Below are 18,531 nucleotides of genomic sequence, written 5' to 3' on the forward strand. Positions count from 1 at the left end.
AACACAGCATGCATTTGAAAGCACTCAGAAAACAGCATAAAATCTATTGAAGCTTTGAAAAATTGTACTCATCCTGGGATATATATGGAAATGGCTACACTTTAGGGACCAAAACTTGACTCGGCTGACATGAATGGAAGCTTTGCTTTAAACTTCAGAGGATAGGAGATTACGTTTCTTTATTGTTACCTATTTACTTTCTTATCTGCATATCTATCTAATCAGTGCAATATGTTAATATCTCCCAAATATAAATAGATTTATGCTTAAAACACTAATATGAAGTAGGGAAATGTTTATGGAGTTCAGAAAGGGAGCCAGTGTTATACAGGAGGCCTGATCTGACATCAGACATTCAGTTTCCAATTCAGTTCCACCAGTCTTAAAATTGCTAGAAGTCACACAGACTCCTTTTCATTTATCCAAATTTAATATATTTAACATAATTATTTAAGATGATAATTGAATAACTTTTCCAGGCATCTCTAAAGCCATGGTTTTCAGGTGTTTTGTTTACCAGGAAAAAAAATTAGGATAGACATGTTTTTAAAATAAATCCTTGTCTTGCAGGCAAAGCTCGTTGAAAAAGGTATAATTAAAATATCTAGAGGCACATTACACAGAATTAAACCAGTATATTATTTAAAAATTAATTAAAAAATACTCTGTTCCACCAATCTGCACTTTTTGTTTGTTATCATGCAGATGTATGTGTATCTACCAAAACAGCATGTTCCCTACATTTTTATTACTAATTCAGCTGAGAGATAAAGCCAGTGTCTGGGTGACCAACAGCATAACACTAACAAGACCATAGCAAGTTACAATATCCCAGATGTAAGTCATAATTTAAACACTTGTGTATGTAGAATCTTGACATAACTTTGTTCCCCCTGGACTTAACAGGGAGAACTCAGAGCAGGAGATACAAATCTCCAGGAAGATGGAGAATGAGATACAACCTTTTACTTCCCTCTTTGTTTCTCTTTCACTACAGCAAGCAATTAAAAGATTCATTATAAAAATAGATATGTCATAACATATCAGTGCAAACTATTTTGCCCTGTTATTGATACCATGATATAGGGTACAGGTTCTCTGTCAGTCTTGTTTTAGTTTCTGCATAGCTGTACACCAATAAACATCAGATTTAAATTACATATGGCCAAAGCATGATGACACACAAATGACACACAGATTTTAAAGAATTGTAAATTAACTATTTACCTGAAGTCCATTATTCTTTTCCTTATTTTTGATCCAGATCTTTCCTTGACCTTGTGGATCAATCAGCAACGGATATCTAGATGCTTTTGTGACAATAATGCCATTTTGAATTGAAAGGTCATCATTTGGAAGACCCTGGAGGTTCCATTCACCCACTGTAGCATTGTCAACAAGCATACCAGTAAGGTTCAAGTTCTAATAGAAAATATGCAATTACAAAATCAGTACCAGTAGAAAACATGTAAATACAAAATTAGTGCCAGTTAGAGGAGCTATACTAAAACATCTGCTATGGTTTTTCTTCGTATTCTGATCAGAATGCATGATGGAGTGTATTTGATAGTTATTGCTTACTGTTTCTTTTCTTTAAAGTTCAGTGGCTCAATCACTGCAGTTGAGCAGTAATGAAAGTGAATTCTGTTGAGGCTTTGATGTCCATCAGAGACTGTCAGAAAAACTCTGAAGTCAGTTCAATATCTAATGACAAACGGATTTTTTGCAGTTTTTAATAGCAAACACTTTTCCTGTGAGTTGAAGTGGAATTGTCATCTTGCTCACAAGACCTTCCACCTGCTGGAAAGTGCCTTCCCAATACAGGATGGCTGTGGGAGACTAAGAGAAGAGTGTGGAGATGTGCTATGGATCAGTAACCATGAACTATCAGGGAAGGTTATTGAGGCTAAGCTAAAATCCTTCACAGTTTGCATATTCTCCTTAAGTCTGATTTGAACTTGTCAAATAACTTGCTTTATTTTATTCCCTCTGAAAAGTGACTGGCCTCTCAAAAATGTGTATGTGAAGAAAAAAGTGCTGAAAGTAGCAAACCAAATTCCAATTTAGAAAAGCACCTTAGTAAGGATTGAGAATTGTAAAAATAATGAAATTGAAGGTATTTTTTAATTTGCTCATTACATTTTTCATTCAACAATTCCGACTTGTAGGCTTTATTTAAAGACATGTTTAAAATAAAGACATGAAAGAAGGAAGGTAAAAGCCTGTAAATCTAGTGAAAATCACATAATTCAGCATCTGAAGCCTAAAGCAAAACTTCAAATACTGTGAGAGTTGTGATACAATCATGATACCTAATGATAACAGTGTTTGCAAGATGCCAAAGCTTTTTCACTCCTTTGATTTTTTTACTTCTAAAATTATTGAAGACTCACAATGAAGCAACACAAATCATCCTCAGAAGACAAAGAAATTTTAGGAATCTAGTTTCCATCTGTGCAAAGGACAGAAAAGCATGTAATGGGCAATTTTTTTAGCAATTGGAACCTAAAATCATATTTAGCTCCTTAAGCAGATGAGTAGGATCTAAACAGCTTTGAACTTTTTCTTACCTACAGCAAGAAATATCAGTCACCCTGCAACTCTGAAACTCAGCTAATTTAAGTGCCTAACTAAACAGATAAGTGGCTAATTTTAAACAGATCTTTGTAAATTGTTATGCCTAAATGACTCATACACCCACGGTCAGTTAGTCTGTGACAAAGTAAGGCAGATGTCAAGCCTTGTGCTTGAACTGCAAAGCTGCTTTCTTTCCTGCAGTGTGAAGTATCAAGAAAGGCCCATATGCTGCCTTTTGTGAGCACTTAATTCCCTGGGAAAAAATCAAAACTCTCTTCAATACACTATGATGGAAATCATAATTCTGTCTTTAATGGGAACTCTAAACAGAATGTTAAATACATTTTGAAACTCATTAACTATGGTATCCATCTAACTGAGACATACTGGGGAGGAAGGGGGGAGCAACATAGAAACCATAAGAAAGTATTCTTTAAGTTTTCAAGAATGCAGCTAAACAGTAATGTTGGCCAGAATACCCTCATGAAAGCAGAATTTTAGTTCTTTATGTATTGCTTTCTTAAGACATTATATATACAATTTCTTATCCTTAAATGGTGAGAATCTTGACAGATACTCCCCAAAGTAAGTAGCTTTTAAGAACATTTTGTACACTGAGATCAGGAAAGAGCCTCCCTCGGTTGAGTGTATGTAGGATAACTCCCATGCCACACTGGTTAAGAATCTTGCCTGAAACTGCACTGCTCCTGGTACTTTATTAATAAATCCATCTTGGCCTTACATATTTTTTATCATCAGCAGCTTTCAAAGAGCTTTACTGGGTGGGTCAGAGTCATTCATCTTTTAAGTCACAGCATAAATTGGGCTGGATTGCAAGTTTCCCTCTCTCAAGTCAAGGTTAATCAGCACTACCAGAATTCTGCCAACCTAACATTAAAAATAATAAAAAATATATTCAAAAGTAACTTCTATGAAGTGAACAAACCCCTTATGGAAAAGAGGTCTCCTTAACAGAGGTTTTAAGTGCTAAATCCCACAAACACTGAAAAGAAGATGCAGATCTGCCTTCAGCTGTTTCACAATGATACAGATGTACACAGGTTGTTAAGTAGCTCACAGCACATTTCAGCAGCAACTGCTTTGTCAAAATCTTTGACAGCTGAAAACAGGAAATGTTTGAGCTTAATACCTCAGCTCCTGTGCTGAGAGGAAGAGAGAGTCCCTGAAATATTTTGAAGAAAATGTACACAGGTACTCACAAAACCAAGTGGAAGACACCACAGATTACTCAGAAAGACAGCTTTGATTACTATGGCCCAAATTCTGCCTTCAGTATGAATGTATCTTCCAGGTACAGGTAAGATTATTTGACAGACCTCCTAAAAGTCATGGAATAGGAGCCAGGCTGTTATTGGCCATGAGCAAAGCTCTGCCAGAACATGAGCAAAGCTCTACCAGAACATCTGCCAGGTCTGGCACTCCTGAGGCAGGTAATGGTAAAAGCAAAGGACAAGATTCATGCATAATGGTAAAAGCAAAGGACAAGATTCAGATATCCTGCCCTGTCTCATAGTCTCAGCATGCAGGTTGTTCACCTTAATAAAGGTAGAATATGAAGTGGCAGGAAACAGAAACTGAATATGGGACCATAGCTCCAACTGCATTTTAGGCCACCTCTGCCTGTACAGACACAGGCCAGGGAAGGAGATACTGCAACGTCAGCCTCACTGGAACAGCCTCACTGGTGACAAAGGTGCATGGATTTAAAAGCTAACACTGGAGCAAGCCCTGAAAAATGCTTTCTACAAGACACTTCAAATAAAACAAAATTAAATGTTGTGGGTATGCAGCAGAAGGCATGACAGGAGGGTATATACTGATAACACACAGAAGAGCAAAGGTGATGTCTCCTCTTATGAAAAGGTAAGTGTATTCTAAGCTGACAAATTTTACTTTGTTTCCTGTATTATGCTATTTCTCCCAGGGCAGCTGATCTCAGACAGAATTCCTCTCTCAGATTTGCCAGAGCAGTGTCCTACATACCAATTGTGAAATGCCTGACAGTGTAAAGAGGAATTTAAAACATATTGGTTTAGAAGCTCAGCTGTCAACTGTTCAGATTTTTTATTTATTAAAAATCTGATTGAATGTGACAGCCTGTATATAATCTTCCAATTATGTACTTTTCTGGAATGAAATGCTCTGCATATAATTTCTCAGCAAGGCAAAGAATAAGGTCAGAACAAAACATGAGTACTTACTTTACTGTATGGAATCTTGCTATTGTCCATCTCTTTCCTCCACAATTGGAGTAGCAAATTCCTGTACTCCTGATTGAAAGGTCCAGAATAAGAGAGAAATCCAGTGGCCAGAAGAACATTCCCCACCAAATTAATAATTTGATTTTGAAAGTTTTTGCTGCTTGCTGTCCAACGAAGCTGTACGGAAAATAAAGAAGTTAGCTTAAGCAGACACAAAACTAACACAAATATCTAACTTAAAAAACTTATCTCTTTCTGATAATTTTTCTTCAAAACAGGAGTATTTTTTGCTTTAAATAATTCTTTTCAGAAGTACAAGTTTGCTTGGAAGTGATGGCAACCACCTGACCAAGTGGAGAAAAAGCATCTCTGTGACCAAGCTGGATGAAGAGCTTTAGAGGAATGAAGTGTCAGGCAGAGGAGGGCCAAGAGTCACGTGAGGAAGTGGGGGACAGGGCTGGCAAACAAAATGTGTGGGGTGAGATAAACTGTAAATAAACCTTGTAATCAACAAACAGGGCCAATGGAGGACCATCTTAAGGATACCCCCAAAAACAAAGCGTTCACCAGACACTGCTGGGGACAGCTTTCATACTGCTTATAGAATATGAATTATCACAGCTGGACTCCTCTCTGAAGTGTTTCTACAGGAATATGCACAGCATGGAGAACAAAAGAGGACTCTGCACGTGGTTGGAGCATCATGATATGATGGGAGTCATGGGAACATGATGGAAAGAGATCCACAACTGGAGAGCTGCATCAGCTGTCTGTGGGCTTGTTAGGAAGGACAGGTTGGGAAGGTGAGAAGAAGGGTTTTCTTACATGTGAGAGGGCAGTGGAATCCATGTGGTCATTATGGGAGATTAAAGGATGGACAATTTGCCAGTTGGGACCTTATGGGTTAGCATCACAGGGAAGATCAGCATGGGAGATGTGTATGTCTGTCACAGACAATGTGGTTAACAAGAAGTAGATGAGGGGAAGAAACCTTCCATTCACTGACCTTGGTCTACATGGGGAACTTCAACAACCCAATATCTGAAGGGACAACACAGAAAGACACAAGCAATCCTTGATGTTTTAAGGAAGGCATTGACAAAAGTTCTCAACACAGTGAAGTGAGGATTTAATGAGGGAAAGGCAGTTTGCTTAACCTAAGACTTGCAGATAAAGAACTGATCAGGAATCTAAAATTTGGGGGCAGCCTTGGCTGAGATGGTTTAGACTTGAGTCTAGAGTACAGGAGGGATTTCTACACATGCACCTATGTGCACAAACACATGATGGGAAGGTGTAAAGAAGAAATTGCCAGACTCTTTCCACTAGTACTTTGTGAAATGACAAGGGGCAATGGACACAAATTGGAATATAAGATATTTACATTCAACACACAAAAAATCCCTTTATTTCAGTGAGAGTGGTCAAAAACTGAAATAGGTTGTGAATGGAAGTGGTCGAATCCTGGAAGATATTCAAAACCCAACCAAAAAATGCCCTGAGCCTTGAGTAGAGGGGAAGGAGGGATATGTGTTTTGCATTAGATGGTCTCCAGAGGTCCCTTCCTATCTCAATTATTCCATGAAGCTTCAATTTTATAAGTATTATTTTTCATGTGCTAAAAAAATTTAAAATAATTAACTCATATTTTGCTTACTAATTTCTTTCCAGATTTCTGTTCCATTACAATCACTCTGCATTTAGTCTTGGTCAGGACCCGCATGCTTCAAGTTTAAAAAAATACACAGTTAATCCAGTGTTAGTTTTGCCTAATCCTCCAAGTGCCATACAGAGTCTTTAATTTTTTTTGTCTGGATTTTCAAAAGTAGAGTGGAATAACAGCTCTTACAAGACTTCATAGAACAAAGCTTCATAAAACCCACAATAAGGCACTATAATTTCCTATTTTTGCCTTGTTCTTAAATTTAGAAATTCACTGAAAAAATATGACAAAGCATCTAAAATTTTTGACTGATGTAATTTGAAGGGCAGCTATGCAAAGAAATGCTGAGGTGCTGGCCTCACAGAACACACTGGCTGAAGTCAGAACTCTCATCAATTTTGACTTTGTGTGAAATCAATGAAGGAATTAACAAAGCAAATAAGAAGAGGGGGGGAAAGAGTATCCTGCTTCCTCTGAAAACCTTCAGGCTGAAGCCAGAAAGATCTGCATAGGAAAGGTAAATTTCAAGCTCAGTGCCGAGGATAACAATTAGCCCATAATTCTGTAAAAGGCTCCAGTAGAAGCCTAAGCTTCAATTATAATTCAGGAAATTAGTCAAGCTTCAAATTTGTATTCTTGTATACTTGGTGAGAAAAAGAGAGTAATCCTTCTTATAAATATTTTAGGGCAATTATTTAGGTTAAGCCTAATTCCTCTTCTTAAAAAAGCTAAAAGGAATTTGGCTCCTTGGCTTTAAATCTGAACTTTATCCTCATACGAATTATATGTTATAAATCTTCATGCAGAAGAATTAACACAAGAAATTGCTTTACTTTTTTAGGTACATTAGCATCAAGGAAAACAAGCATACGTATAACTAAAAGAAGTGTCATGTGATATCAAGAAGTCACCACGCCTTGAGTTTGCTGAGCACTGCTATGATCATTGTGGATCATTCTCAAACTGCACACCTCCTTAGTGCTGGAAACATGCACATGTGTGCTGATACCTTTTCTCCCCCTAGTCCTTCAATCAGAGCTGAGGCATTGTTCATCTTCCTTCTGCAAGCCTCAGCATCATCGAGCAAGGCCTGCTTCTCTTTCACAGCAGCGTCGTACATGGCTTGTACTTCATCCAGCTCCGCCTGCTTCTCGTCCAGCTGATTCTGTGCATTATTCAGCTCCATTTGGGCAGCTGCAAGTCTTCCTTCCTGCAAAGCTAGATTTGCCTACAGATATTTAAAAGTAAAGAGTAGTTAATACCTATTCTTTTGGCAGAAGCAAATGACATTCATTTAATGGCACATACTGTATTGTGTTGGGTACTTTTAAAAATAATATATGTTCTAAGATGACAGAAGTTTTTTTTCTTTTTACTTCTGGATCAGAAGCATAGCACTATAGTTATTCAAAGAAATCTTAAGATATTTTAATAATATTTTCAGAATGGTCTATTAATCACACGATGATCAATGTTTTCAAATCACAATACACTTGAAATAGCTGTATACTAGATATATGAGGCAATATATACAATTGGTTGCCTTATATATATGCCTCCTGTAATATATCCTCAGTGCAAAAGAAATTTAATACTGTATTCATTAATTATAAAATAATAAAAATGAGAACATACACTATTCTTCTGCTCTCTTTTTCCATCAATTACCTCTACAACAAAAATATAACAAATGTATTTTTTGCTCCTCTGGAAAGTAAAACTCCAGAGACTTTTTTCACATTTCTTACCAGTCATTTAAATGTGGCCTCTTAACTTTTATATTCCTAACAGGGTTGAAAAAATATTCTGTGAATTCAGAAAGTATTTCCATACACATTTGCAAAGGATTAGAGCCTGACAAATTTCTTATGAAATTCACACTTACAGATAAAGGTTGCTTTCATTTGCTCTGAATATTTAAAAAAGCTTGTTTAAATATCATGTATCTTATTTTGGTTTTTTCTTCTATAAGAGTTATGAAGATGGAAACCAAGAATCTGTAAAACCTGTTTTATTACAAAAAGTAGCAGTAGAAGGCATCTCTCTTAAGGGACAACTCCTAATCAACAGCATAACCATGGGTTGGGGCCTGGTCTATCTCAAAAGAGTGGTTTGTGAGCAAGGAATTACAGAAGCATATCTGTACTAATCAATGAAGTAGGTTACTAATACCTGTGTATATGTATGTTGCAAAAAGTGTATTGGATACAGGTGAATCCCATGTATCTCTGCCCATCTACATTAGCAATCTAGGTATATGCAGACAGTATATGCGAGAGAATAGCGCTGTCAGTAAAATTTCATCTACTGCAGCCACCTGCTATGTTGACAGATCCCAGAGATAAAAACATATTTTGGAATCCAGATGAACCAGTAAAATGGCTGCTCATAAAATTTCCATCATGCAAGAATGCCAAAATATTTTTACCTCACTGTTTATCAAAAAACACATTAAAGAACATCGCCTAGAAATAAGCACTGCTCAATCAGTGAGTCTTGATTAAACCCAGATAAGCAGGTTTCAGATCAACTGCTGGTATGTTTTAGTGAATCTTGGACCATTGGGCAAAGTTCCAATAGCAAAGGAGCTTTTAGGAGGTGACGTAGTGTTACTGTCCCCCCTGCACCAGGGGAAAGGGTGAGGTAGAGAGAGTGCAGGACTCCTTCTGTATCTGAATAAGAAAGGCCTGACAACTAGCTTAATAAGACACTGCCTTTAAAAAAGTCATAAGAAGAAGACAAACAGTGAGTAAACTTTACATTCTCTCAAATGCTGGACACCCCACATTCATGCAGCACGAGAGAGCAAGGATAGTTTTGCCCATGGTATCCTGTGCAGAGCAGATCCTGTCCATGAAGAGAAAACTTTCTCTTTTGGCCATTCAAACTATCTTAAATGCCTCTTATTATTCTTCTTATTAAAGCAGATGCCTCATTCAGCCATCTGTTGTCAGGCCTTTCTTACTGAGATCCAAAAGGAGCCCTGCACCAGCCCTCTTCTACCTCTTCCCACCACTTTCCGTACTGCAGAGCATCCTCATATCCTTAAATTCTCTGAGGGCTAAAAATGGGAGTGAAACAATATTATGACGTAATGTTTCAGTCCCAGCTGACAAATACTGAAGTTACACAGGAAACAAGATCCTTGGAGGGCTGTGAATAATAGCCTTGGCAGAACAGTTGGAACAACAGAGAACTTACACCTGACTGTGTGGATTCATATAACACCTTGACATTTATCACAGCAGGATGTGAACCTCAGTGGAAAAGGATGGGCATGCGAACTCCCAATACGTATGAGCAATGATGCCTTGCAAATACGAAAAGCAGTATTAACTACCCAGAAAAGTGCAAAAGATTGATGAAACAAACTTCCCCATTCTTAAAAACTCTTAAAAGGCTGTCAGCTTTGAAGATGTAGGGATATCAAAAAAATATTTCAGATGAGTACAAAAAAAGTTTATTGTGTTCTAACATGAAAAGAATCCCTTAACTGATTTACACAAGACTTTACAGATTTTCTGGAAGATGCCATATAATAAGAAACTATTTTACAGACAATTTAATCAGAGTTCTCAGCCACTTTCAGGGTAATCATAACAAAGACATTATAATATTAGTTTGATTTATAGGCTATTTGATCATATGTGATGAACAATGGTTTGTTGCATGAGACTGACAGCAAACATATCAGGATGACCAACCTGTATGTGATTCTCAAAGGCAGAAAGACTACTTGGTTCAGATGACCCTTTGAAATTTGCTTTCTCCCTGGTTTTTTTTTTCCCCCTCAGACTCAAGTTTTCAAAATTCCATGGGTACAAACACAACTTTTATATTGACATCAGTATCAGGTTGGCTGGAAGCCTCCTGTATAGAGCTCTGCCATGAGAGCAGGAGGCAAGTTGTGCTGCCAAAGAGAATCTTCTGCACAAGAAGACTATTAGAGCTGCAATCAGCTCCATACAAACATTTCCAGCCAATATTAGGCAGGAAGGAAACATGTTTCCCAATCACTAAGAACCACTGTAGCCTTTCTAATTTTAGTGGCATTGCCCTGTGAACAAGCTTCACACCCTTCATTTCATCCCCTGCATCACGCAGCAGAGCAAGGATACACAATTTGTTCCAGCTGGATGCAGTGTGAAAGCCTGAATAAATAGATTTTATGCAGATGAATCATGAGGATTTAAGACAAGAGGTCCACACTCTGATCTGTCCTCCTAGAGAAGTGCTGCTACCCTGGAACATGCCTGGGTTTGTGTGAGAGAAGCAGCTTCAGCCTTTCCTTGCCTTTGGCATTGGGGAACCAGACAGACAGACAATCCTCCCAGCACCTGCTGCAGCCAGTGCTGCTACTGCCCTCTGCATGTGTCTGCGTGGGGCAGGTACACAGAGCACCTGTACCAACAAGGGCCTCAGCCTAAAGAGTTTAGCAGCTCTTTTGCCTTCTTCCAAGCTGCCCTCAGAGAGGACTTCATAGCAGGTAGTGAGATGATCCTGCCCTCTTGTCATTTTTGAATTGTACACAAAACCAGAGCAAATAAAGATAATTACAGTCACAGCTATGCTGTTAAATGAAACATGCCCAGGACCTTTCTCTGGCACTGATGTTGACCAGCATAAAAAAACTCACATTAAGCTCTCTCACCCTCTAAAACACTATGACTACATGTTGGCAGCCTTGTGGGAACGGCTCTTGGACCAGGACAGAACCTGAAAGGTGCCCAGAGACTACTGAAAAATCCTGTTCAGCAAAGACCAAATCACACTAGGGATCATTCTAAAAATTTACCAGTGTAAATGATCACTTTCCAATGCCTACAAAAATTCACTAGTACTGTTTAATTTATTATTATTGACATAGACACTAAGCCTCTCGCTGATCCATTGCAAACTCCGATTTGCAAAGTACCAAGTATATCTGACCCTGATCCATGGAAGCAGTTCAATAAAAATGACTCCTCCAACAGAAAGAAGCCTCATACCATTTAATGCTATTCCTGATCTTGGATCGAATGCCCAGATGAACCCCAAATCATTCTGAAGAGCAACTGCTGTTCATTAAATTGAGGAAATGTTACTAGGAGAATCCCATTAGGAAAAAGAAAAGCATCCAAAACTACAGAGTTCTCTACAGGTAAGCACTTCTCTTGTTAAGGAATTTCATCTTTCAAAGTCCGTTGTTTTAACAGTCCATTGAGCACTTACTGCTCCTGGACTGGGCCAGAAGGCTTCTTGGACTCTGTCACTGCTCCTGACCTTCTGGGGAATTGCTAAGTGCTCATCTTTGCTTTTTGCTTCAGTCCTGTTCTGGGCACATGGCATCTGACTGAAGACTCTTCATGGACATGCTGTCTCAAAACTACTCCTGTCCCAGATTACTGCAGATTTTTCCTATAGACACTTCATTGGTTTTGGGTCAACCTTCTCAGAGACTCAGCGTCATGATACACTTGTATCCACCGTTACTTAGGGAAAGATCGTAGAAAAGGCAAAGACATACACAAGTTTTGCAGACATTCCAAAAACAGTGTTTTTACCTCAACAATACAAATTTTAAAAAATATATATACACCTGCACATACATATATGCACATGCAAACAAATCCCTGCAAGAGTGACATTAATAAAATCTTGGGCTCAATTTCTTTGCTATCAATGACCATTCTTTGGGACTAAAACAACATATCTCTTATATGCTTTTCACTGTCTGTACTAGCTAGTGAAAGACTTTCCGTATTTTCTGTTCAGTTACATGTCCTGACCTCACTCTGTTTTGTTAGGTGACCTAATCCTTCCCTTCATCCCCCCCATCAAAGTATATTCTTTCCTTCTACAGTTATTGTGGGCCTTGGATTCAGACTTGCATGCTTGTTTTCCTGCCCAGTGGGCATCACCTTGTCAAGGACACGCTTATTTAAATGGACAACTATCAAATTTCAACACTCCTTGACTATTACCTCTTCTTCAGGTACAAGATTTCCTTTCATTGCTTGCTATGGTTTTTAGTTCAGCATGGAGACAAATGAAAGTAGAAAAGGAAATAAAGTCTCATACTTAAAACTGAGTGTGACAGGGAGAATCCTCAATATCAAACAGAATTTATGAACTGTAAACAGACTTCCCTTGATCACTATAACAGCCTAAGGAGAACTTAATTAAAGTCACTGCAGACATCCCTATGGGAAATTATACTCCTATACACATTATTTTAATTGGAGGCTAACAGTATCACAGCAAAAGTCAGGGCTTCTCCATTCTGCTCTTATATTCTTCAAATAACAGATAAGGAGCAGATGGTGTTCCAAAATTCTCAGGTTAATGCAGCAGGCTGGTTTACTAGGTATCAGTCTGGGGAGGAACAGCTCATCCTCCTGCTGAAGGTTTACAGGAAAGTCCAACTAATGACCCTTGGGCTGCAGGTCTAAAGAATGCCAGTATCCATTCCTAGGAATTAGGTAATTTTTGCACACTAAGTATATAAGTTATAAAATATAAGTTTTTGCACACTAAAATATATATCATATATCTATATATTTTTGTGTACTAAATATATAAGTTATTAATACATAATTTTTGAACACTAAAATATATATTTCTATTTATAAATAAATAATTTTGCACACTAAAATATAAGTCACTATTAATTAGTTTTCACAGGTTGTCATAGTTAAGATAAATGAGGCAATGAGCCTCACTTAAGATGTAATTTAAAAATATATTGAATCTATTTTGCAGGTGTTGAAAGGAATTTATATCCTAGAACAGCAGTTAGGATAACGGAGCTTGATTAATTCATTCAGTAAACCTGCTTTTAGCACTGGATGGATTAGCCTCAGCTAGTACTTTATGCAGTTTGATTGTACATTTATTTTCAATTATTTTCTTAGCCTCACTACACTGCTTCCTGCAATATCTCCGGCATACTTTAAACCCTTCCTCTCTCCCTCCCTCTGTCATCTTCAGTTTTTAAAATATTTTTGACTGTTGCTGTACCTGACAATAGGCACCACTTTGCCAAGATATGTATGTTTCATCTTTTATCAGCTACAGTGTGACAAGAATGAACACAAAGCTAAATTTATATGTAATCCTAAATCATATATATTAAAATTAAAACTACAAGAGCACGTTTTCAGCTTTCAGGGTTGCATTTGCATATAAAGCCACTATTTCCCCAAGGTCTTGCTCCCTTTTATAGCTCCCAATAGTAACATTTCAAATTCTGTTTTCATTACTGAACATCCCATTATTTGAAAAGGAAACAGCTAGTTATATATCACAAAAATACAGCACTCTCTTGAGTTACTTGAATAAAAAAGAATATGCTTTTAACATATTTGAATCAGATCTGTCTAGGTACACTAAAAGATTATGCAGAGAGTTTTGACTGTACCATTGATACAGTGGTTTATTCTATAAGAAACCAAACACGAGTGCAGTGGAAGCATAACGGATTGGATGTATTTCTTCAGAAAAGAGCCATAAAACTCACTGCAGGAGCAATGACTATAAATCATTATATAAATATGCAAAGACCCTTATTTTCAATGTGCTCACAAATGGAACATTTCCAAGACAATAAAGCTATCTGTAGGAATTCACACAATAGTGGCTGATCCCCTTCTAGTTCAGTTCAATGTTTCAACCAGAAACAGATACCTCACAACTACTTTATCACATATGTACACTTGCAGGTAGCAGTCTGAAACTCCAAAATATTTTTAGGGAGATGAATTCCACCTAAATTCCTTAAAGAACGTTTCTATGCCAAGAGTAATCTCTCCTCTCCTCTCCCAGATTCTATCATGACCACAATGAGTGGGTTCCTTCCCGGGCCAGTAGGACTGAGGAGTTTTGTTGAAGCCATAGTGCCTGGCACACACTCTGAGGGCAGAGAAGGTATCACTATCTCCCATGCACAGCTAGACAGGTTCTATAAAGAACCAACTGAATGCTTACTGTGTTCACACAAGTTAAAGCTGTACCACAGGGTAGTTGAGTGTAAGTGGAAAAAGTTGCCAGGACATATTAAACCTCTGTGTGCTTGACTGAGCAACCGGGTGTGAAGAAACAAGAATGTCTTTTTTTAAACAAAATAACATGACATTTTTTTCCACTTGACTATAATAATCTCTCAAAAAATAAAATTATCAATAGGAAATACCTTTAGAGGAAGAACTTCTTTATTAATACCATAGAAGTAAACCATTGCTTGTGTCCATGAGCAAAGACCTGCTACATTTCCACACACTTTTTTAGCAGTGTCAAGATTATAATCCTCCATATCCAAATAAGGCTCTAAAAACTCCACAGTTTCTTCTGTAATTGAGTCCTAGTCAATAAAAAGGAAAAATTATTTTTTAAAATGGATTTTTGAAAAAGGTCCGCTTCACAGAAACATTTTCTTTTTTAAAATCACGGGGTATCACTTCTCACAGAATAAATCAACAAAGCAATGCTGCTGCCTTTCACTCTTACAAAGGACAGTTTAGTAGTTTTTGTGTACCCGTGAAAATAATTCCTACTTCCATTGCAACAGATTGAATTGAGTTGGCATTTAATACCCGTATTTGACACATTTACAGATGTTCCTAGTGCTTGTAGCTCCATGACAACTTAAGCTGTTCTAAGTTATTGCTGCTACAACATTACACCTTCTTCTCTTTGACCCATCTTTAATACCCTCACCAACACTCAGTGATCTAGTCTGGAAACTGTTATGACAGAAATATAAGTCAGAAAACTACTGATAATTTTCTTCTAGTCTAGTTCCATAAACAATATCACCATGGCATCAGACAGGCACTGGTGTGAAAACAGCTAAAGGAACCAAACAGGCAGGTTTCAGAAGGAAAAGGGCAAAACTGCAAGGCACTGTCTTCACTTCACTGAAGCTAACCCTTTTCTTTAACCATGAAATTTCTTTCAGCTGTTATTCTAATCCCAGGGTTTTTTTTCCCCTTTCACAATCTGCTGAGAATATGAAAAGCCAGATCTTTGATGGTGGTTAATCTATAATTATGTAAGTGTCAGAAGAAAATGGAATTCATCTCCTTGAGCAAGGTAGAAAGTAGAAAAGCTTATACAGGCTAAAAATGACTGCTTAACAATAGACATGTTCAGAATCTTCCCTTTTTTTTGGCAATGTATTAATGCCTTTCTTTTAATGCATCTAAAAATCATCCACCATTCATACTGTCAAACAATTTACCCTTTTCTTGTTTTTCTGCACAGCAGAAGGACTGCCTTGTACTTATCTGATCTTTAGCTACTCTAATAAAAAGACATTCACTATATTACTCCCAAGATCAGCCATAGTGATGTTTTCACTGTGATGGTTTGCTAAAATGTAAAATACTGCTGGACAAAAATTTTGACTTTTTTATTCTCCTACTCAAAATAATGAGCTAACAAGCCAGCAAAGGTGAAGCAAAGATCAATCAGCAGTGGCCTAAAATCTCTGCTCAAAAGCTTGGAAAATGTCATGCTTTTCCTTTTAAGTAATTAAATTTGAACTCAATGAACTTCATCCACTAATTGTTATTGCCTAAAACATATTAGGAAAGAACAAAAATCTCACAAACAATTAAGCTATGTAGTCTACTGAGACACAATGAGCTTTCTTGTCATATATACTCAAAATGAGAAATAGCATGTGAAGGACCTCATGAGGGATTGAAGTAGTCCAATATTCTACTCCATGTTCACCAGTATCACTTCCTGCAAGAACTCAGTCCCACAGAAATTGTTCTGACTCCCCTGAGCTAAATGTGATGCCAACTACCAGCAGGAATACATGCACTATTAATAAGTGCCAAAATTCTGGAAGTCTCATTAGACAGAAACTTGAGTAAGGAGGGCATAATTAGTCTTGCTATCTTAAAACTAATTTCCTCTTTCTGTTTAGTGGAGATAGCACTTGAAAAAGTGACCAGACTGACAGCCCCAGGAAAAAATTGTCTACAGAGGCAGTGCAAGTTTCCACAATATGGCTCTCTGGGAGAAATGGCTCCTGGGGATAGTGAGAATGATCTTCACAACAAAAACACTCCAGCAGCTTAGAAAAGGCATCAGAAAAATGCACAGCTAACTAGATCAAAGCATTAGTGTACGAATGAAAGTATGTTCTTCAACATTACAGGAAAGTCACATTTTGCTGAAATCTGCTTGGTCTCCTGAATTATAAAGTTGGGCTATGATTCTGCCATTTCATATTCTACCCTGGGTGTTTTTCTGGTCCAGCTACCTGTGACATCTTTCTTCTCTTCCCTATAGAGAATTTTCCTTTGTCTCACAGTTCAGTCAACCTTGCAAAAGTTTCTATTTCCTGATAGAAATAAAAATCTGTTCACTTTTATTTTTCTTACAGTTGATAATAAGATTATTCTTCATTTCACTATTTTTCTTGTGAAAGAACCCCAAAAGTTCCCCAATCCTCTCATTACCTTTCCTACTTATTTTTTTCTTATTTCCTGCTAGCTCCCTAGCAAATTGGTGACAGAATTGTCAAGTGCCTTACAGGCAAACAGGCCTGGTAGCACTGGAGAAGGTGAGCTATTAAAAAGCCAAGAGCGCGCCCTTTTAAGGCAAATTCCTACTCAGAAGCAGGAACTGCCTGAATAAGATAACACTCAGCTTGTCAAGATTTGATCTAGTGCTTGGGATACTGCTGTTTGCTAGAAGCCACTGCATGGCCCAGGAGAAAAATTACTGAGATAATGACCCATGAAAATGAAGAATTGTCACAAAGTACCTGCAACTATAGATAGACAAAACTGTTTCCAACCTCCTTTGATGGTAGAAGACATTCTCATGCAAACTCTGAAGATGCTTATTGAAGCAGTAGTGCCCCTATTAATTACTTACCTTCTGAAAAGTAAGCAGCATGCTAAGAAATCCTGAATTATTCATTAGCTTCTGAGCCTCAGTCCATGATGGCTTCACACCTGGGTGTTCATGATCTAGTGTCACTGAGCCTATTTTCCTTTGGAATAAAAGCAGTACGCAGTCCATGATCCGCATGATCAGGTGAGGAGGTTTACCCAGTTTGCGAACAGTTGCAATGTCAGAAGGTTTTATTGTCTGAGAAGTTATAGAAGAAAATAGTCTATTTATTTAAACAGTCATTCAATTGCAAAGAATGGTTTTCTTTTGGGAGGACTGTACATGCAATGCTGCAGTTTTGGACTGCAGTTTTGCAGGTCCCTCAGAAGCACTACTGCAGAAAGTCCTTAAAGGTAGTCCCACTCTATGACTGCTTCATTACCTGACCATAGAGTACTGCCCATCTTACCTCTTCCCCTCTTCAGTTTTCGGGACTTTTTCTACAAGGATTTACAGGTTGGTGCCATTCTTTCAATCCCCTGTATCCTCCCAAGTTAGAAGCGTAAGTCATATTCACATAATAATTATTAACTACATGCATGTTCAGAATATATTTGCTTCTGACCTGCAGGGCTGCCTTGGCTTCTTCCAGTGCAGGTCTTGCAGCCTCAAGCTTCTCTTCTGCTGCTGCTTTATCAATGGCAATGTCATCCACAATAGCCTGAGCCTTGTCTTTTACTGTTTGCACCTGCATTTTAACTTTTTCTGCAGCGTGGGCTTTCATAGTTACTTCCAATAGAACTTCATCAGCTTTTTTTGAGGCTATAGCCAACTCTTTCTCCTTCATAACCAACTCGTTGGAGAGCTGATTTACAGAAACCTCAGCTTCCATCAGTTTTGCAAGACCTGTAGTGGACAAATTCCATTTTAGCAACAGGAAGACCTATGGAGAAAGTAACCTCAGTGAAGCAATGTGGATATTTAAAATAAATCGCTCAGATCCATGTTTAGGAACACCAGTGAGTAATCCCATTGATTGAACACCAAAATTCAGCAGGGGACTTTTTTTTTTTTTAATGCGTAGAAGCGTTCAGAATCCATCACTTGATCACTTATTTATGTTCTTATACATGAGAAGGAGACTAAATATTAAACACATGCTCAAAAATATTAGCATGGAAATGACAGTCTTAAGAATTGTGTGTGAAATCTCTGAAATCCATGAGAACATGAAAAGTA

At 37.7% G+C, this 18,531-nt stretch overlaps 1 protein-coding gene across 1 annotated transcript in view; it reads right to left on the reverse strand.

Moving 5' to 3' along the window:
* Positions 1 to 18,531, reverse strand: part of LOC134422457 (dynein axonemal heavy chain 5-like) — a 150,367-nt gene that overhangs the window by 45,654 nt on the left and 86,182 nt on the right. The window contains exons 57-62 of the mRNA XM_063164536.1: positions 17,918 to 18,198; positions 17,335 to 17,550; positions 14,633 to 14,800; positions 7,472 to 7,690; positions 4,800 to 4,976; positions 1,228 to 1,422 (exon numbers count right to left, since the gene is read on the reverse strand). Coding sequence (XP_063020606.1) covers positions 1,228 to 1,422; positions 4,800 to 4,976; positions 7,472 to 7,690; positions 14,633 to 14,800; positions 17,335 to 17,550; positions 17,918 to 18,198 — 1,256 coding nt within the window. The remainder of the gene's footprint in view (positions 1 to 1,227; positions 1,423 to 4,799; positions 4,977 to 7,471; positions 7,691 to 14,632; positions 14,801 to 17,334; positions 17,551 to 17,917; positions 18,199 to 18,531) is intronic.

Source organism: Melospiza melodia, chromosome 1 (genome assembly GCF_035770615.1).
Source record: "Melospiza melodia melodia isolate bMelMel2 chromosome 1, bMelMel2.pri, whole genome shotgun sequence".
NCBI classification, from domain to species: domain Eukaryota; kingdom Metazoa; phylum Chordata; class Aves; order Passeriformes; family Passerellidae; genus Melospiza; species Melospiza melodia.